This window comes from Corythoichthys intestinalis, chromosome 21 (assembly GCF_030265065.1).
Source record: "Corythoichthys intestinalis isolate RoL2023-P3 chromosome 21, ASM3026506v1, whole genome shotgun sequence".
NCBI classification, from domain to species: domain Eukaryota; kingdom Metazoa; phylum Chordata; class Actinopteri; order Syngnathiformes; family Syngnathidae; genus Corythoichthys; species Corythoichthys intestinalis.
The window spans coordinates 13,772,128-13,793,227 of NC_080415.1; the positions used below are offsets into that span (position 1 = coordinate 13,772,128).

A 21,100-nucleotide genomic window follows, 5' to 3' on the forward strand; every position below is an offset into this window, starting at 1 on the left:
ATTAACGGCAATCATGGCGGCGCCGAGTAGGAAGCAGCTGTTGAGGTTTCTCAGTCAGTTGGGTGTTTTTATTTTAACCCGCTTTGGATTTTGGAACTGCTTCTGTATGTTGATGCTTTTTGCTGAACGAGCCGACACCAAAAGGTAGAAAAATAAATAAATAAATAAATAAATAAACACGACACGGCATAAAATGCTCCTAAAAGTGTCCATGTTTGGTTACGCTAACGTCACAGCCCATCGTTTGCCTGTAATTATGATAAGCGAAATAATTGAACTCGATTTAGGCTTCCTGCAACTGGTGGTGTTACACTTTCAATACATTTTAGAAATATTTTGTCAATCGTGGGCCCTCCAACAGGGGGTGTCCACTTGTGGGTTTGGGTGTTGTTCCTTCAGACTGAAACACCCTGAACATTTGCACTGCAATTATGTACACTATATTATGTGTGTCCCCCATGTCATCCACTTCCCTAACTGGCAATTGTAAGCTTTTTAACATGTGTGCTCGATAGATGAGATAGTTCCCTCGAGTTAATTCGCAAATCAGTGAACGTGGTTTTAATCACCTTTTACTCTTACAACTTTCACACATTAAACCTTAATTTGCTTCATCAGAATCAGGACGGATTTGAATCAGAGTGTGACTTTTATTACTACTCACTTACTAGCTGCTTTTGTGTGTACAAAGGATACAACTACATCCCATTACTCTTACACGCTCTTTATAGCCTTGTACACCTTCCCAAAAGTCAAACTGAAACTTTACATACTATCCTTATCAAAGGCGTAGGTTTGGTCTCAACATTGGTAGGGACGATATAACAGCATGACCTGCATGAACACTTTTTGCTCAGGACGTACATTAATAAGACCAAACAGATTGGGTGAACAGGGGTCAGGGCTACATTTATCACGAATTTGAACCTAATTAATTTATATGCTAAATCAGGGGTGGTCATTACGTCGATCATGATCGACCAGTCGTGTGGGTAGCTCGCGGCATCAATAAAAAAAACTTTTTTTTTCTTTTTATTTACATTGTTAATTAGGATTATTTTTACTTTAATTAATGTCAACAGTAGAAAACACAAACAGAAGGACACGTCTCTGGAAGCAGCTTCCTACTCGAGTTTTGCAGGTTCGCAAGTTCACACAGTTAAATGTTATCCTATCTCTGATGCAGGTCTGACTTCCAGTAGCAAAATTAGTAGTGTGTGTCCCACCTCCACAGCACGAGTCTTTTTGAATTACTTAAAGTGGCTGCTGCTGGCCGAAAAAAACACGTATAATATCCTTCGTCTTTAAGGGGGTGGAGGAGGCGGTATGTTGTCGACATGTATTCCTATCGGGGCTGTGTGAGAGTGAGCATACGTGTGTGTGTGTCGAGGGTGGGTCAAGTCATCAGCCAGACAATAGTGCGTTGGGAGGGGGGGTATACCACCGCATTCAGCAAGTGAAAAGGGGTAAATAAGTTTGAACATAATGAAAATAATTCACTTAATAATGGTAGGGTCAATTACTTCCATACACATACTCATTATATAATGCATATAAGGTGAAAGGTTGGTGGGGACAATTTGAGCCTCCTAAAAAGTTGTTAGTGTTATGCCCCAACCGTCCCAATGCAAACCTACGCCATTTATCCTTATACCTCTGAATGTAGCTAAATATATATTTATATTTACACTACTGAAACAAAAGAGAAAAATGTCCAGCAACAGTAAACTATGTCATTGTTAGTCAACATGATTTAGGAAATAAAGTTGCCCCAAGATGGCCTCTAGACCCTACCCATGTGACGTCACAACTCCGCTCTCCTGACTGGTGCCGCCCACTTGTCCGTCAACACATCGTGTTGACCTGTTACGGCTACGTACATTCCTCCTATTTACGGCGTGTTTTTCTGCTCGTTAACATTAATAATCAAAATGGTGAAGGCGTGTGTGGCGGTCGGTTACAATAACAGAGAAGATAGACGGAGAGACTTGAAGTCCTACCGGATTCCGAGAGACACGGAGAGGAGAGAGCGAGATGGGCTGCTGCAATTCGACGAGAAAACTGGGCTCCAAACGATTACCACAGATTATGTAGTAGTCATTTTATATCTGGTAAGATGCATTTAATATATATTTAGAGGGTTTTGGGCTGACAACCACAATTAAGATCATTGCTAGGCTAATCGCCGACAACATACACGTATGTATGTAGTGAGAGTGCTATCGCTAATCCATATAAACATTAAAAGCCCTAGCTCCATTGACAAATGACATGAAATACATTAGACTTGACAGTGGATGTTAGCAAGAACAAAAGATTTTGAATTGAAAATTTCGAAACTCACCTTCCGAGCACAAGATTCCTGCCGAATTTTCGTGTACGAGGACCTGTTTCACCCAACCAGCAACGTAGCATTTATAAGCCTCCAAGCTCTTAAAGTTTTTCAAACTTTCGTGAGAATAGGCTGATTTTGTGTGGACAAGATAGTTGTACAGTTCAGGGTCAGGCAGAGACGGCGAAGGCAGCCGGTCAAAAATCATCGATTTAGGCATCAAATATGGATCTGACGACTGTATAGAACGAAGCTTTTCCACATAACGCCTTCTATGCAACACATCCAGTGAGTTTACGGCATCAGAAAGCACCGGGTCTTCCATGAAATGCATTTTAAATTCCTCGATCAATTGAAACCAATGCTAATACAGAGACAAAATGACGAACAAGTGGGCGGAACCATACAGCGAGCATGTGGTTTTGTGACGTCGGTGGGTAGGGTATATAGTTACAGTAGAGTTATGGCGCCATCTTGTTGCCAAAGAATTGAATTGAAGTCACGCTCTGATGCCATCTATAACCTCCATAGGCAAATATAAGTTTTTACCCACACAGATGAGACGTGATGGAACATTTTCTGTACAAATAGTAAAACATAAACATTGTGTTTCTACCCACAGAAAGCCAGACATTCAAGTGCCATACCTGTACGTGGACATGGGGGTAGCGGTTTTGTGTGCCAGCTTTATGTCGTTCGGGGTGAAGAGACGTTGGTTCGCTACAGCCGCTGCTGTCCAGTTAGCGGTCAGCAACTATGCGTCGTACATCGGTGGGCGGGTATACTACGGCGACTGGCTGAAGGTGAGCGTCATAAGATGTGTCAATCAAATGTGTGTGTGGTTGGGGGGGTGAAGCGTACAAACTACCTGTCCTTCTCCAGGTGCGCATGTATTCCCGAGCACTCGCCGTTATCGGGGGGTTCCTGGTTCTGGCAAGCGGGGCGGGCGAGGTGTATCGGCAGAAAGCGCGCAGTCGGTCCCTGCAGTCCACCGGACAAATTTTCCTCGGGGTCTACCTCATTTGTGTGGTAAGTATTTGGAGACTATTTCATGAGATGTTTATCTCACTATAATAGGTGATATTTTTCAAAAGGCTCTGGGATCAGTGGTGTCCAAACACTCGACTTTCTTTCACTTTCCTTTTTTAAAGGATTGAGATTGGGTAAAAAGAAGGAAAAAAAATCGGTTTAAAATGTATTTTTAAATATTAATTCATTGCCTGCCATTGACGGGGATAGACGTCCAATCCATTTTGACTGGAATGGCTGGCAGCGATCGTTCATACAAAACAATCTAAAGGTATACGGATGTAACAAAATATATACAGGTAGTTCCGGGTTACAACGTACCAGACTTGCCTGATTTCTACTTTACGATGCTGGAGTCTCGTACGCCATTTTGTCTCCAGTCATTTTTTTAGAATAATGTTGACTTGTTTTGTGATGCATGCTTTTATTTTGGCGCAGGAAGTATAAAGCAGGTAGTATTTCCACACAAGAGTAAGAGCGCTTGTAACATAGAAGAACATATTTGAGCACACGCACAGACGAGTAAGAGTACACGAAGAGGTCACACATCCGAGTGAAAGCGCACATTTCTTGCTTGTGAAGCATTCAGGGGCAACACCTTTTGTACAGTTTATTGTGCGTTTTCCACCGTGGTCAAATACTTGGGCTGGGTTTATGTGATTATTTTTGATGTGCTGACGCTAATCGTTTGTGTGGATTGTTATCGCTGTATCAGCATCTAGTTGTAAATACAAATTTGAATTGCTGTTATTGAAAATGTAACGGTCTTAATTTCATTTTTTAGTTTCATTCTGCAAGAGTTGTCATGAGCAGCTGAATAAAGTCTGTAAAACCACACGGACGTCTGACAGTCATTTCGGAGCTTAGCTCACTGTCTAGATACGTTGTCCTGGCGAGAACAGTACAATAATGTATGATACATGTTTGTGGATAGTTATTTTGAGATTTGGGGGGTATTTAGGGTAGGCTTGAAGGCTTAATTCTGACTTGCGCGGGAATTTGGGTTACATCGCCAGCGTAGGAACGGAACTTGTTCGTAACCTGGGGACTACCTGTACTAATATTTACACTACTGAAACAAAATGTCCAGCGACAGCAAAAAAAAAAAAAAAAGATTGAGCCTTATTATAATCACATTGGAATTCTTGATATAAGTTCATTACTGTTAAACAAAATACTGAAATTCTAATCTCCATTGATTTCATTATATCAGGTTTCCAACCCCCCGACTTAATGGAGACGCACTGTTTAAATGACTAGCTTCATCTTGTGTTAAAGCTGAAAAATGCAACAGAATGTAGGCTGAATTTAAGCTTCTTGTGCAAACCTTGTTCAGGGATGTTTTCATCATTTTCTGTGGGCCAATAAACCTGATTAGTCTACTATTTGGACACCCATGCTCTAGATTTCCAATGATAGCCTTTAAATAAATAAATGGTACCTTTGCTTGTGTGCTTGGAGGTGTATTCACTGCATCACAGCAAGGAGGACCGTCTGGTCTACTTGAATCACCTGCCGGGTGGCGAGCCAGCACTGGCTGTGCTGGCGATGCTGTTGGGTGTGCTGGCTCTGGCCTTCCTGTCGGGCTGCTACATCCGCACGGCGGCACAGATACTAGCTACGGGGTTGCCGCTGGTCGTGCTGCTCATCGATGGAAACCTGGGCTACTGGAACCACATGCGCAAGGTGGAGTTCTGGAACCAGATGAAGCTCATCGGGCATAACGTAGGCATCTTCGGCGCTGTGCTTATCCTGGCGACGGACGCTTAAGAGATCACATGCCAGAGGACTGTAAGGGAAACTCCAAACCCGATGGATGCTGAAATCTGATTTCACACTTTTTTGTAAGCTTTTAATGTAAATGTCTTTTATACAATTGCTTTGTTAAATTATCATTAAAATGCACGTATGTAAATTCACTTGATGTGGGGGAAACGTTTAAAACTCAGCTGGGACCACGGTAAACTGTCAAATTAATAAGCCTGTAAAAGTTTTTTAAAAAAATAATAAAACCGCAATTTGCCTTAAAGGACTAATTTTAGACATAATACAAGATTTGTTCCAGGTTTCATAAATAGTACATTTGTTATTCCAATACTTAAGCTTTTCATCATCCAAATTTTTTTGTTTTTTTGTTTGGGCAAGTGGTAGCGACGCATCAGTGCATGTGTCATGTTCATAGACCAACCCTTGTGTCAGTGCATGTACCACTTTAAGTCACCTTACCGAAACAGTCACTGTGTCGCCTGTGAATGACACGGTCACTCTGTGGCTGGTATTGAATGAGCCGTCAATGGGATGAATGTTTTCCAGAATTTTTTCAAAGCCGACGTTTCCCCTTGAAGCTACTCAAGAAAGTTTTGTTCAACCGGTTAAGATTTTTTTTTTTTTTTTTTTTTTTTAAAGAATATGACTTGCAAATTATACCTGTCAACATTGTTCATTTCTCACAAAGACTGAAGTTGAGAACCCCTGATATAGAGCAAAAATACCCATGCATGTTAAAAAAAATGCAGCTAAGGTTAAAATACTTAAATGATTTATGATTGAGAACACCAAAATTATCTTTAAAAAAAGGTCAAGACAAAATTGTTAAGCAGTGAAACTGTTGCCGAAACATTGGGAACCTCAGCAAAGTGAGCATCAACATGATTATAAACTTTTTCCTCTTCTTACTAGTGTTGTCACGATACAAGGGCTGTAGGTTATTGAGGGAAAAAATGACCGACTTTTAGGGGGTTGCCGATATATATAGTGATATTAAAACAAAGAATTTTCAGCAGATGACTTGAACAGCTCTGTTTGGAAAGACTGGTTGCCTCACCATGACCACTTTGTACAGGTAGTCCCGGGGTTAGACGAGTTCCCTTCCTACGCTGGCGGCGTAAGTCGGAATTAACCTGTTAAGTACACCAACAAAATAACTATCCAAAAGGTTTTTTTTTTTTTTTTAATGATGGATACACTGCCCTCTGGCGGCAGCGTTGGGTCTGGCTGGACTGACTGACGAGCAGACCCATTTGACATGGATAAAGCTGTGTGCTCTGGTTTGGCCCACATAAAGCAGTAAGTTGTTTCTGCTAATATATGTTTGTGTATGCATTTGTAAGTTTACAGCTTCAGTTTGTGAAGATATGTGTGAGCGATTTGCGATGAGAATTCTAAACACGATAGCATTCGTAGCATTTAAGATAGCAGACTTTTGTTAGGCAAATAGGCTAATTTCAACTAAATTTACATAGTGATCAGACTAAATTGACATTTGAACACCTGTTTTGTGTCCAGTGTTTTATTGTTAAAACGTGTGTCATTTAACAGCTTTATAAAATATTGTCAAAAGTGAAGTCAAAACCACAATTGCCTTGTTTGCAATATGTAAAACTAGAACTTCTCTTTAGTGAGGACAGAAAACGTCATTAATAAAGTAAAAAAAATAAGTCACTTTTTATGCGACAAAAAACAAAAAAAAACAAAAAAAAAAACACGGAGACGTTTTAAAGTCGAAATTCACGTAAATCTAGTACATCTTAACCCAGGGACTACCTGTATTAATATGGTTTAATCCAGGCAAAAGGATCTATCAATAAGAGATGTAGGAGGTCATGTCCCGGCACACTTGCTGCTTTTATAAAGCAGAACAAAAGTTAACGTGTTCAAAACTATTGCGCATGCGCACATTGGGATGACGATGTTCAAACAATATATTGTGCAGGCCTACACAATACTAACATTTCCAACTTTATATCAATACTCAATACTAGAGGTGAAAACCCAGCCTAATTAATCAACAACTCATCTATTAGCAAATGGCAACTATTTTGATAATTGTTTAAGACCTTCACCTTAAACTTGTCTTAATTTTTGAAATTATAACATATACAGGGGTTGGACAAAATGATGGAACCACCTTTAAAAAAAAAAAAAAAAAAATCAAAAATTTAATATGGTGTAGGTCCACCTTTTGCAGCAATTACAGCCTAAATTCTCCTAGGTATTGATTCACACAACGTAATTGTTTCCAAAGGAATTTTAAAGCCATTCTTCAGTTAGAATAATATAATAGAATAGGGACATAACACTACCAATTTTTCAGGATGCTCAAATTTCCACACCAACTGTTAAGCAACTTATTTGCATTAAATAATGAGTTCAATTACATAGGTAATTTAGATTGTCTTCCCATATGTTGTAAGGGAGGAATTGACCCTACCATTATTAATTGAATTATTTTCAAGATGTTCAGTCTTACATTTACCCCTTTTCACTTGGTGAATGTGCCGGTCCATTTTTTCCCTCTCAAACACGCGTTTGATTGGTTGATGACTGGCAAAAGGGGGTTGTACAAAGTATTAACACCAGGGGTGCTAATAATTGTGACACACATTATTTGATGTCAAATAATTATTTCTTTATGTGGGATTTTTTCCTCACTGAATAAATGCAATTGTATTGAAGGTTGGATTTTTCTCTTTTTTTCCCATTAAGGTCCCATATTAGAATTAAAAAATATATATTAGAAGCTAAAAAACACATCTTAACCAGGGGTGCCAATACTTATGGAGGGCACCGTTTATTCAGGAAGTTTTCAAAATGTTTTTGTAGTTTTTGAAAACAAAGGTTTGAATTGAACGGTGTATTACGTGTACCAATACACACGAAGATTAGTGTAGATCAATACAGATTTATTTTGCATGGATCATTTAGCCTATCAATTAATTAGGTTCATATTCGTGAGAAATGTAGCACTGAGCCCCATTCACCCAATCTGTTTGGTCTTATTGATGTCCCGTCCCCAGCAAAAAGTGTACATGCAAGTGATGCTGTTATATCGTCCCTACCAATGTTGACACCAAACCTACGCCATTGGTCTCTACATAAGGAATTTTCAGGTTACGTCACGCCTCAACTGGAAAATATTGCCTCTTGTTATGAAAAATTTACGGATATGAAAGGGAAAAATAAAGTGGCTGCTACTTGCAGTTCCCAGAGTTTAGTGAACGTAACATACTTATAGCTGCTCTGCCTATGGGTATTGCCTAGCATCTTTCTGGCATCCAATTGGCTAATAGGGGCCCCTACTGTATGTATTATATTCTTTGTGTTTTGCATTATGCACAATTCTCATTTTATGTTTATTGTGCAGTAATCTAATTTTTACATGAATTTGTTCCATGTGTTGACGCGTATGCTTTATAAAATTATGTATATGCCATAATCTGTTCCAAACCCCCAATACATGGAAAATTAGTCTACTTATGGAATGTTCAGTTTACGAAACTACAAGAACCAATTTCGTAAATAGAAGTACCACTGTACCACATAAAATTAATTTTTTTAATGGTCTTTTGTGCCAGTGACAATGACTGACTCCAGTTGTGTGACATCCAATCATCCGTCTGCTGTGGCTAGAAATTAGTCTAGTAGACGTCCAAACCATTTGAAGTGGGAGGGATAGTGAATCAACATTCTGCCGTCAATCACAGCCAATAAGTTGATAAAACAATACATTGAAATATCCTGCAGGTCATTTCCTATTGATTTTAGGGCATTCCTAGGTCACTTCCTGTTGTTTTAACTTCAATTCCAGACCACTTCCTATTCATTTTGGGTCACATCCTGGCTGTGAATGCTCATCTGTCACTGCCATTGACGGCGATAGAAGTTTTGACTGGTCATAATGGATTGGACATCTGTCAATGGCAGCCCATGAGTTAACAAGGAAAATGCCAAAATATCATCAATTACTATCAAGAGTAGTACAAAATTCAAATTTTGCCGATGACAACAAATTACTTGTGGCCTACGGTCTCGCCAAAAAAGTATCGATACTTTTGCAATCAAAAATCGTATCCAGATACAACTTTTCAGTATCAATCCTTCAATACTTTTGACAACCTTATTTCTTACTCCTAAAGGAAGAAATATTAACATGGTATGTAGAACCCAATATTTTGGTTCCAACTTGTATTACTCCAATGTGGTCTAATTCAGTCTCAAGTTGCAATGTCAAAAACAGACAGGCTCTTTAAAAGACCGATAAATGGTTGGCTTTTCAAATAACGGCTGAAATTTACAGTCAGAATTTTTGTTATGTTTATTTTAGAAAATGTCCTTTAAAGTGTGGCATTTCAAGTCACATTTTGTTTTAAAATACAGAAAATACAGACAGTAGAACATGGGAAACGGCCGAAAGAAACAAAACAAAGCAAAAACAAAACAAAAAAGATGACAGAAAATAAGCTAACAATCCTTTCTGACTGCGCTAGTTTGTCTTTTTTGAAATGGAACTGAAGACAGAGAAGGAAGGTCGACGGGAAGGAAGGTCGACGGGAAGGAAACAGGAGGCAGGGCTCAAGTTAGTTAAGGAAACTATGGCGGCTTTATGGTTCATGATTAAATTATTCTTTATAAAGTCTAATTTAAGATTTTATCTTTCCTTTCTTTTTCTCTTTTTCATTAAATGGTAATTTTTTTCTTTTTATCGTCTTCACGATCCAAGAAGGAACCTCAGCACTCCGCCTTGTAGCAGATACCCGCGCTGAGGACAAGGAATGCCGACTCGCTATGGCGGCAGCGGCGGTGGGAGCGGGGACGGCGATGCCCGCCCCCACCTTTAGGCCCCCCCACACACACACCTCCCCCTCCGCCCGGCTTCCCTGTGGCAGCCCCTCAAGAAGATAAAGTGGAGTCCTTCTGTGTTTTCTGTGCTTGTGAACGTTGCATGGACTTCTGACTTTCCACGTCTCTAAAATGTTTCTCCACCTGCAGAGAGTAAAGAAGTTTGTCACTTTGATCTTGACAGAGAAGCTTGGTAGGTCTACAATCAAAGGCACGAATTTGTCAATCATCGTTAAACTTGCATCAGCGTGCTGTGGCAACTCATTGTGTAAGTGAGTGGCTTTTCTCAGCAGCGTGAGCGTCAAAGCATTGAGTGATTTTGAATGGACTCAATGAAGCATTTAATAAAGACCAGCACTTTTCAACGTTGTTTAAAATTAATTTACATTATGAAGGTGGCACAGTAACCTGTTTGGAACTTTTGTTCCCAAATAAATAAATAAATATAACATTTTAGTATCAAATCAGGATTTTCAAAATCAGGTGAATGACTGGTGCAAAAAATATGCAATCGGGACATCCCTCATTGAAATTGTACTGTCATCTATTTTTTTTAGTGGGTTGGCTTGACAGCATTGCCACTTGACATAAAAAACTGAAAACGACAGACAATATACAACCATATGTGGAACATGAAGTTTTTGGATGCAATATAGTCACAAATCCCTTTTATGCAAAACAGTTGAGCAACACAAAATAAGGTTATAAACAATTTCAAAAATTAAATATTTTGTTTTGCTTATGTAAAGTTCAATAAAAAAAAAGTTGGTCTATTTTGTTTTGCTTATGTAAAGTTCAATAAAAAAAAAGTTGGTCATCCAATTTGATAAATTGAATTGTGATTTTCTTATGCTATTGCTGGGTGTTTGTTTCAGTAGTGTAAATAGAAATATATAAACGTACTGCATATTAGTGCTGCAACGATTAACCGATTAACTTGAGTAATTCGATTAGAAAAAAGATTTGAATTAAATTTTGCTGCTTCGAGTATTCATTTAATTAAAGTGGCGTTGTAATGGTTTGTTTTGAAAGTGTCTGCTTTTAGTTGTATTGATTTGGAGGATACACTGCCCTCTAGTGGCAACAGTGAATATGATATAACTAATTTCACATGGCTGAATCTAGCTGTTCCCTGTTAAGACCAACATAGTTTTTATTTGAGCCCAATTTTTTTTCATGCATTCGTAATTTAGTTTATAGGTATATTTAACAGTCTTTTTTCTAGGAATATGTGTTTGAACCATTTGTTAAGAGCACTGATGAAAAAAAAAAGTTAGCATTTTATAGCATATAAGCTTGCAGACTTTTGCTATGCAAGTTAGCCAATTGTTCTTTTGTTGTACTTGGATGCTCATTTATTTAGCTTTTTATACCGTTTGAGGCTCAGCTCAGGTACTTAAATTTCTTATGTTCCTTATCAGATTACTCGATTATTCGAACTAGCTAGTTCATTGATTAATCGGCTAAAATAAAAAGATGCTGCAGTCCTACTGCATTTACATTATTATTGTAATAAAGCTATACATTTTTTTACTTGCCACCCTTTGCTCATTTACTGCCGTAGACATAAAAACCCTTTCAAGTCGTAATGCAGGCATTGAGAGATCATGTTTCACTGCCGCTGTCACTACCCGATCGTGACTGTCTACTGCAGGGGTCTGCAAGTCCAGTCCTCGAGAAGCACTATCCAGCTTGTTTGCCATGTCCTCCTCTAACACACCTGAGTCAAATGATCTATGAGCTCATCATTTGATTCAGGTGTTTAAAAGGAAGGAGACATGGAAATGTGTGATTTTTTTTTTTTTTTTAAACCATCCAGCAATTATGCCGTGGATAGAAGTAAACAATGATTTCAAGCTTTAAAACAGTTTTAATGTACATGTGTAGAACAAACTATTCTAACATACAGTATGCAAATCTAGGACTCTGAAGCGTCTGAAGCTGCAACACTTTTTCTTCCATAAAGCTTATCAAAGACTAAAAAGGTTAGTTAAGGTATTGATATCTAAAAAACCTTGTGTGTGATAACAATGTAACATTTAAATAAAGTTTTTGTATTAAATTTTAACAGCATGAATGGTCTCTGAAGGCTTTAATTGGGGTGATAGAGATTAAGACAGGTATGTAAGGAAAGCATTTTTTTTTAAAGTCTTGAAAGACATTAACTTTGTCTAGATCAGGGGTGTCCAAACATTTTGCAAAGGGGGCCAGATTTGGTGTGGTAAAAATGGGGGCCGACCTTGGCCAACATCCTTTACGTTGAACAATATATTTAAGCAAATTTTAGCAAGCCATTCTGTGTGTCACGTTTGCTTTATTATTATTATTTTATTAATTATTTCAACAATCTCGCAACCATCCTTTGTGGCGTTCTTTTTCGGCTCTCGGGCTTTTGCGAAATACTGCTGCTGTAAAATTAAACTAGCTTCAAGTTGCTTCAATTTCTCGCGACACATCTTCTCTGTAATCTTGTCTTGTGTCTTGTTTTTGTAATATCACCTCACATTGAACTCTTTCAAACAGCGACTGTCTCTTTGCAAATAACGTAGACACAGTTGTTGCGTATTTTAGTGAAGAAATAGTCCAATTTCCACCTATCCTTGAAGCGTCGGCTGTCACGGTCAACTTTTTTTTGTTGATTGTCGCCATTTTAGAAAATTGGGAGTAAAGGGTAACATGGGGTAATGTTGTGCTTCTGCCTTTTAGTGTGTAAGCTACTTCATATGCTGGTAGCAGTACTACTGACCAATTAAGTCTGTGTGCGGGCCAGACGTTATTGATTTTATGACAGAGGCTGGGGGCCGGATAAAATTTGATCACGGGCCGCATTTGGCCTCCGGGCCGGACTTTGGACATATCTGGTCTAGATTGTAAGGAATGGGTGCTGCACATTTTGTACATTAGGTGGCGGTATTTACCTGAAAATTAATCACAAGAAGTTCGTAACTGCGCTATGTCACTTCCTCTGCTTGCTTTATGCTTATAAAGGTGAGAGATTCGGACATATAAATTATTTCTTCGAATAATCTGGCATTTGCGTTGAATAGTAATGTTTTTATGTCTGAATTTGACATATAAATCATCTTAGGAACATATCTAGTGTACAAGAATATGCAGTGCCCATGCCTTCACCCTTACGATCTATAAACTTAATGTCTTTCAAGAATTTAGACAGTGCAGTTTAAACAGTCTTCCTCTCCCCTCATCCAAAGTGAACCACAGAGAGACCATTATCACCCAAAAAAGGAAAGAATGTATACCTATATACATTTATTTAACCTATCACGAACATATCTATCTGGAGTCATCGTTCGAGAGAAAATGCCGTCTTTTCACACATGCGCAGTAGCAATCCGGTAGCCCGTCACGATCAAGTAGTGACAGCCATTACCAGTGATAGACGTTAAATCCATTTTGGCAGCAATTGCCAACCCTCCCCAGTAAATTTGGATTAGATGTCTATCGTCATAAATGGAAGCCAAGGAGTTGCTATTCGAAAACATTTCATTTTAAAAGCCCATTCTTTTACACCCAATTCCGCCCCTGAATATGTCATGATCGGGCCCAATTTCCGACCGTCTGACGCGACTGGGGACATGCCTAGTTCAAAGTGGGTCTGAAGTAGGATGTCCCGATGATCTTGAATCTAGACTACAGCAAGCATAGCGATTAAAATATACTTTGTTTTTATCTGACAATTATACCAATCAGATACTTTTATTTGAAACAGCTGAGTGTTACAGCAATATCCTACACACTTGCAAAAAAACATGACAAATCATACAGGAAGAAATACTTAATGAAAAACGCGTACTCACTATTTTGCGTACATGACTTAAAGCGCTTCCCTCTTTGCCTTTGCAGTTATCCACCTGGTAAGGCGGCGAGATGACGACGTCGTCCATCACGATAATGTTCTTCTCCTGCCATTTACACTCTTTGATGCTGTGCACACAGACATGACATTGTTAGCCGACAACAAAAAGGACGACAGTCTACTCACAAATTGATGGGTGTTGCTTACGTTTTGTGAATCGTCTGGAAAAGCTGTTGGCCTTCCACAGACACCCCAGCGCTGATTGCATAGGCTTGGGACAACTTGTCCTCCTTTTCTGTCTTTGCTCGGTTGGCAAGCTGCAGAAAACAAAACCACACATGAAGATGAATTAGCATGAGGGATGTCCCGATCGCATATTTTCGCACATAAGTTACCTGATTTTGATCATCTGCCTATCAGATACCGAAAAAAAGGTTAAAATTTTGTATGATTTTACAGTACTTCCTCTTCTGCTTTTTCCGGGAGTGTTGCGGAGTATAAAACATTTTTGTATCTTTTGGCAATGCCATTGTATTTCTGGATTATTTTGTTACTTTTTAGCCCTTAAAAAGTAAAAAATATCAACTTATATCAATTAGGCCTAAATTATATACAAAAAAACTATCATTGCGATTTTTTGGGGTGGGTTGAAATACATTGCAATATTAAAACTAGATGAAAAAAAAAAAAAATCACCAGATAACTTTCTCTCTGTTTGGGATAGGCCTGAACGATATTGTAAAAAAATTAACATTGCGATATATATATATATATATATATATATAAATATTGCCAAGGGTCCATACTTTTTTCATAGGTGCACCAGCACAAAATGTAGACGCACCCACATTTTTCATTGCATCACCTTTAATGACATACTTTTTAAATTACCTCCATAACATTCATTTAAATTATTCATTCATCTTTTGAACCGCTTATCCTTACGAGGGTGACAGGAGTGCTGGAGCCTATCACAGCTAACTCCTGGCAAAATGCGGGATACAACCTAAACAAGTTGCCAGCCAGTCACAGGCCACACAACCATTCACGCACACACTCACACCTACAGACAATTTGGAGTGTTCAATCAGCATACCATGCATGGTTTTTTGGTATTTGGCAGAAACCCGGCGAAAACCCACGCAGGCACGGAATGAACATGCAAACTCCACACAGAAAGGCCGGAGATCTGATCCCAGAACTAAGGTGGACGTGTTAACCACTGTCCTACTGTCCTACCTAATGTGAATTAAAAAAAAACAAAAAACAAAAGAATAACATAAAAATGCTTGTCTTTATCAAATGCTTCATTGAGTCCACTCTAATCCACTCAAACTGCCGAGAACAGCCTCTCACTTGCAAAATGAGTTGTGCCGAGTTGCTACAGCACACATATGACTAGGCTCCAAGTTTAACTATGATTAACACATTTGTGCCTTTAATGCCAAAGCTTCTCTGGCAAGATCAAAGCCACAAACCTGTCAATTATCGTTAACTTCAAGTACCAAACGCCAGCTGCACTGTTGGCCAAGAAAAAAACACTGGTCACACTGCTTAGCAGGAGGGAGTGTGTGGCCAGTGTTGATAATAACGGCGTTAGAGTATAACGGTGTTACTAACGGCGTTATTTTTTTCAGTAGTGAGTAATCAGATTAATTACTTTTCTCATCTTGGCAACGCTGTTACCGTGACTCAGGATGTAAAGGCATGTGTTACTAATAGTTGCTATGTTGGTTGAATAATGCGAGAAAAGCAAGAGACACGGACTCACGGAGAAAGAGTGGGGAGGAGGAAGGGGAGTTGCGACGCCGTTGCAAACACGATGCTAGGTGGCTCCAATAGTACCCGACTGAAGCAGATAGCCTACAAACTACGCCCACATGATGCTACAACAAATAACATGTATAGAGAACTAGATGCAAAATGATACTCGCCAGCGTTTGCAAATAGCCGCCATCAAAGCAACAGACTTCTCAGGAAGGCTCTGTTGTGCAGAACCTTCCTAACAAACCTAAGTAACGTTTTATCTAAAATACTCCTAAATCAGCAAAATCTTGACCTAAATGTATCTTTAAATGATGAAACTTTTCAAAATTTCACGTCAAAAGTAGACAGAAGGGAACTAATCCAATAACGGGAACAATTTTAACAACTTTAACGGTTGATTCACAGCATTAAATGACTTCCAAACATAACAAAGGTTACTATCTAGTTATCGCAATATCTGTAATACCCCTGTGTCTAGTTAAGTTTAGGGTAAAGAATTGGGCTTATTGTGCCAAAATCTTTTGAACTTCATATAGTGTGACCTATGTTTTTTTTTTTTGGAAAAAAAAAAAACAAAAACAAAAAAAAACCATGAAAAGTAACATCAGTTATTTTGCCAAGTAACTAATTACTCTTACATCCAGGTAACTGAGTTACTAACTCAATTAGTCTTTGGGAGAAGTAATTTGTAACTGTAATTAATTACTTTTTTAAAGTAAGACCAACAACACTGAGGCCCTCTACAAGCATTAAGCTGAAAAAAAAAAAAAAAAATTAAATTTAAAAACCCCATCCTTTTCACCCGATTCTGATCCTCCGAAAAATGGCGCCATCGGCCAGTTTTCCAATCACGTGATCGAATCAGGACATGCCTAATTAGCATGCTCATTACTTCTCGACAACACCCCAAAAATGGAATATAAAAACATCCTCTGACAAATTTGATGTCTAATAATCTGCAATAAACAGCATCAACTACAGACGCATCAATTATCCATTAGCATCTTCATTTGCTACGTCGTTTAGGGTTGAATATTAAAAATTAATAGACTAGAAGTACACTTTTGGGGGGTTTGCGATATATATTGCAATATTAAAACTAGAAGAATTTTCACCAGATGACTTGAACAGCTCCGCTATTCAAGCTATTGCATTCAGTATGTAATTAGTTTTTCCCAAGTTTCCCCCCTTGTTTTTCTCATTTATCCTTGTATTCTTAATGTTTTTACCTTATTCTATATTCTTTAACAATTTATCATATTCATCATTATAATGGTATCTTAGCTTCCGTATTTTTATTGCTTCATTGTAGATTTAAATTGGTTCAATTGTTTAATTGTATTTATTTATGAATTGAAAGTGCAAAAAATTGCAAAACCGCGATATATGATTGTATTCATTTATTACTGTTTAATCCAGGCTAAGGGAGTTTATCTGTGAATGATGAAGACTGCTGTGTATAAAAGGGATACAGGAAGCCGTGTCTCAGCACACTTTCTGCTTTATGAAGCAAACCAAAAGTTTACGTGTTGAAAAAAAAACAAACAAGAAAAATAAAGATTATCGCACATCCTGCGATAGGACCATTGCGCATGCGCACATCGCGTTGGCGATATTCAAACGATATATTGTGCAGGCCAAACGTGGTTTCTAATTCCAAGCACATACGATTCAGTTTGATTCATTGGGATTACGGTTCAGTAGACTAACGGATCAGTTCGGCCTTTCACAGGTCAATTTGCAGGTGTGTGATGCAATACTTCGTTGAAACCTATCCAAAAATCTCAGAATATGACCTTGTCAGTAAAATGTAGCACTTCCCTAAAAGTGATAAAATAATTGAGAAGTGCATTTTTTATCCTTTGGCATCTTTATTAAAATGTATAATTCAGAGCTGTTCATAGCCCATAATATTCAAGTTGATTAAATTCAAAGCAACAACAGATCTGTGTAGGGTCAGATGAGGTCACTCATTTTCACAGGAGTGAAAATGGTTGTTTTAATAAAAGACTGATGTTTTACAGATGCTTTAAATCACTGGACCGCCATTGAAATCTGATTACATAATTGGATCAAGAAATCCCTTGCTCTGATTGACTATATACAGTGCTGCTCGAAAGTTTGTGAACCCCACAGCGATGGTCAGATTTTTTGTAAAAAAAATTAAAATAACCTTATTAAATGTTAAGTTATACCCAAATCCACAATACTGACATTCCAAATAATGGACTGAAACAAAAGAAATAGTTATATTGTCATTCTTTATTTAACAAAAGTGGTTGATTTAAGAAAAACTCAGATATCATGTGTGCAAAAGTATGTGAACCCCTTCAGTTAATAGGATATTGCGCCTCCTTTTGCAGAGATTACCTCAACCAAACGGTTTCTGTAGTGACTAATCAGCCTCTCACATCTACTTTGGGGGATTTTTGCCCATTCTTCCTTGCAGAACGCAGTCAGTTGAGAGAGGTTTGATGGGCGTCTGGCATGAACTGCTCGCTTCAGGTCCCGCCACAGCATTTCAATGGGATTTAGGTCAGGACTTTGACTGGGCCAGTCCAGAACACGAATCTTCTTCTTTTTCAGCCATTCCTTGGTTGTATTGCTGGAATGCTTTGGATCATTATCATGTTGCATGATCCACCTTCTGCCAAGCTTTAACTTCAAAACAGATGGAGTCAGGTTATGTTCTAGGATTTGACAATATTCCTCAGAATTCATGATTCCCTGGACTATGTGGAGTTGTCCAGGTCCTGAGGATGAAAAGCAAGCCCAGATCTTGACATTCCCACCTCCATGCTTCACTGTTGGGAGATGGTTCTTTTGGTGGTATGCAGTGTTGACTTTTCGCCAGACATGGCGGTTTTGGTTGTGACCAAACAGTTCAATTTTGCACCTACATCAGTTGATGAAAACTCTTTTTAATTTAGTCTCGACAACACAACTGTTAAAAAAACAAAAAAAAAAACTACTGAATTGATTGATTAGGAAATCAGGTTGAAATAATAGAAAATTCCAAAATGTTGAGGGGGTTCACAAACTTTTGAGCAGCACTGTACATGTTTATATTTCGTGTTATTAAAAGGAGCAGGGATTTTTTTTTGAAATTTCTTAAAAAAAAAAAAAAAAAAAAATCAAAACATCTCATGGGTCACATAACTTAGAATTTTTCTCCTCCAAGCAGCATCCTTGATTATATTGTTAAAAAAAAAAAATAGTTGTGTTATCCATTGAAAAATTACAATTTAGACACCAAGCAAATACTATACATTATGCACCACCGACCAAGGTAAAAATTTTAATGGTAACATTCATTATAGGTTAGATGCTCAAACCTAAATACTGTATGAAATAATTGCTAAACAAAGCAGTTTATATCAAATTTTAAAAAAATCTAACAATTGCTTATTCTCCATTTGCAAAAGCAGACATGGCACTGACCTTGCTGACATTCAGCGATGCTAGAGGGGGCGGAGTCTCGGTACGGTCAGTAATGATGTCCACTTCGGAAACGCAGTTTAAATTGATCAGGATGATGTCGCTGAGGTTAGGCTTGCCGCTGGAGGAAGCACATTCTAGAAACGGTAAGTCAAGGAGTGCAATACCGTGGCATGTGGAAAAACAAGCAATCCTTTAACTCAGGGGTCCCCAACGACCGGGCCGCGGTCCGGTACGTGGCGCATTTGGTAGCAGGCCGCACAGAAATAATAATTTATTTATTAATGACTGCATTCTGGCCGACTGACTTTGGCCTGTGCCACTTAACACACAAATATCCCTGTCTACTCTAGATATACAACTACAGGATAGGAGGTCGTCATAGAAATGCATTGATTGGACTGTTAGCAGTACATCTATTTTTGTATATCTATGTGCGCTTGGCATCGATAATAACGTATGACGTAAGTCGTGGCCCATCACATTTGTTCCCGGAAATAATAATAATGACTGAAAAACAGACGTCTTTGGACAGATTTTTTACGGGGAAAAGGGCACCTGGCGAGCCAGAAGATGAGCCTACAACCTCGAAGAAAACAAAATCTATGCTACTTCCCAATCATTAAAGACCCACGAACTGCGAAGGAGTGGATTCGTGACCCGTATGTGAATAAACCGAGTGATTCGATCTGTGCAACAGGAATATCAGCTTGTAGTAATCACAAATCACGGCGACCTTAAACGTACATTTGAGACAACAACTCGACCGAGGTTCTGGATTAAAGTAATTTCAGAATTTCCTGACATCGCTAGTAGCGCACTGAAAACTGCTACAATTTCCAACATCGTATCTTTGTTAAGCTAGCTTCTCTCACTCTCCCATCTCGGGACCATCTCGTCTCAACGAAACTAGTTCAGGCCTTCCACTGATTCAGCGGGTGAGTTGTATTTTCCCTGCACTTAACACGACGGGGCTGAAAACAAATGTTATTTTGTATTTGCTGTATTTTTCTGCCGCACATTGCCGGTGTTCTGACAACTTTGGCATGCACGCAACATTAAAAATGACCGCGAATGCAGCGATTCCAAAGTACACACTACAAACTTTCTTTAAAGAAAGGAATATTAACATATGTTTGCCATGCTAACTGCACACAACTTCGCCGTGTCGTTAAGCAATAATTTACGCCATTTTCGTGTTGCACGTGTATTTTTATGATGTAAATAGGTTTTTTTTAGCACCGTTGGATAACATTGAGAGTCCAACTGAATATAAAAGAGGGCTTTATTCACCGCCACAAAAGCTTTGGGAGCAATATTTTATAAGGGTGCAAAGTTTGACAGAACACCGGTCCGTGAAAAAAAAGACCCAAATCACACCGGTCCGTGGTGCAAAAAAGGTTGGGGACCCCTGCTTTAACTTAATATGAAATAGTGACCCCCGTACCGGCAAGGGTCAGGGACCAGGCTCTAACATGAAATATAATGCCACAACCACCTCCTATACAATTATGCAAAAAAACAAGTTCAATGGAGAGTTCAAGGCTGCCAAAGGGAAAATGCTGTCTAATTGGGTTTGCTACATGGGTTTCAAGTACAGAAAAGTTCCTCCAAATGCTTGTCTTTGAATGGCTTAATATGCAAGTCAGTTTGCAATTAACCATAAGGTAGAGCTGTTGATGTTTCCATACTCTTCGAAGTCTTTCCGAACAGGTTTGATGTTTATTTTACAACACATTTTTGCTTGCTCGTGGGCATACTTTTCTCAAAATCACACACAATTTCATTTAAACTCTGACGATCATAAAATACCTTTGGTTTAATCTTTCTGTGGGGCCTAGCAATAAACTACCTGGAGTGATTTCAGTACCCACTGGCATTTAACTTATTGGCGGTCATTGACAGAGCTAGGTGTGCTATTCGTTAGGACAGCGATCATTCAATTAACTCATTGGCTGCCACTGACTGCATTAGATGTCCAATTCATTTTGACTGAGGGGCGTTTGAACATTCTCTGCCATCCCACCACTTCTAGCGGAATGAAAGTCTATAAGCTGTCAGTGGCAGCCAATGCCAGACAATTTTGGGCCATTTAAGGT

General features: G+C 38.7%; 2 protein-coding genes across 2 annotated transcripts in view; one reads left to right on the forward strand and one right to left on the reverse strand.

Annotated features, from left to right (window-relative positions):
* Positions 1 to 8,322, forward strand: tmem101 (transmembrane protein 101). The gene is made up of 4 exons (XM_057826379.1): positions 1 to 144; positions 2,955 to 3,135; positions 3,215 to 3,361; positions 4,823 to 8,322. Exons 1-4 carry the CDS (start codon positions 14 to 16, stop codon positions 5,129 to 5,131), a joined length of 768 nt encoding a protein of 255 aa, XP_057682362.1. The 5' UTR covers positions 1 to 13; the 3' UTR covers positions 5,132 to 8,322.
* The window catches only part of lsm12b (LSM12 homolog b), a 14,745-nt gene continuing 1,741 nt past the window's right edge, over positions 8,097 to 21,100 (reverse strand). The window contains exons 2-5 of the mRNA XM_057826380.1: positions 19,005 to 19,138; positions 14,004 to 14,113; positions 13,798 to 13,924; positions 8,097 to 10,123 (exon numbers count right to left, since the gene is read on the reverse strand). Coding sequence (XP_057682363.1) covers positions 10,031 to 10,123; positions 13,798 to 13,924; positions 14,004 to 14,113; positions 19,005 to 19,138 — 464 coding nt within the window. The 3' untranslated portion in view covers positions 8,097 to 10,030. The remainder of the gene's footprint in view (positions 10,124 to 13,797; positions 13,925 to 14,003; positions 14,114 to 19,004; positions 19,139 to 21,100) is intronic.

Coding starts and splice junctions, on each gene's coding strand:
- tmem101 (XM_057826379.1), top strand. CDS start 14: ATGGCGGCGCCGAGTAGGAAGCAGCTGTTGAGGTTTCTCAGTCAGTTG. Junction 145..2,954: donor GAACGAGCCGACACCAAAAG/GTAGAAAAATAA, acceptor TTCTACCCACAG/AAAGCCAGACATTCAAGTGC. Junction 3,136..3,214: donor ACTACGGCGACTGGCTGAAG/GTGAGCGTCATA, acceptor GTCCTTCTCCAG/GTGCGCATGTATTCCCGAGC.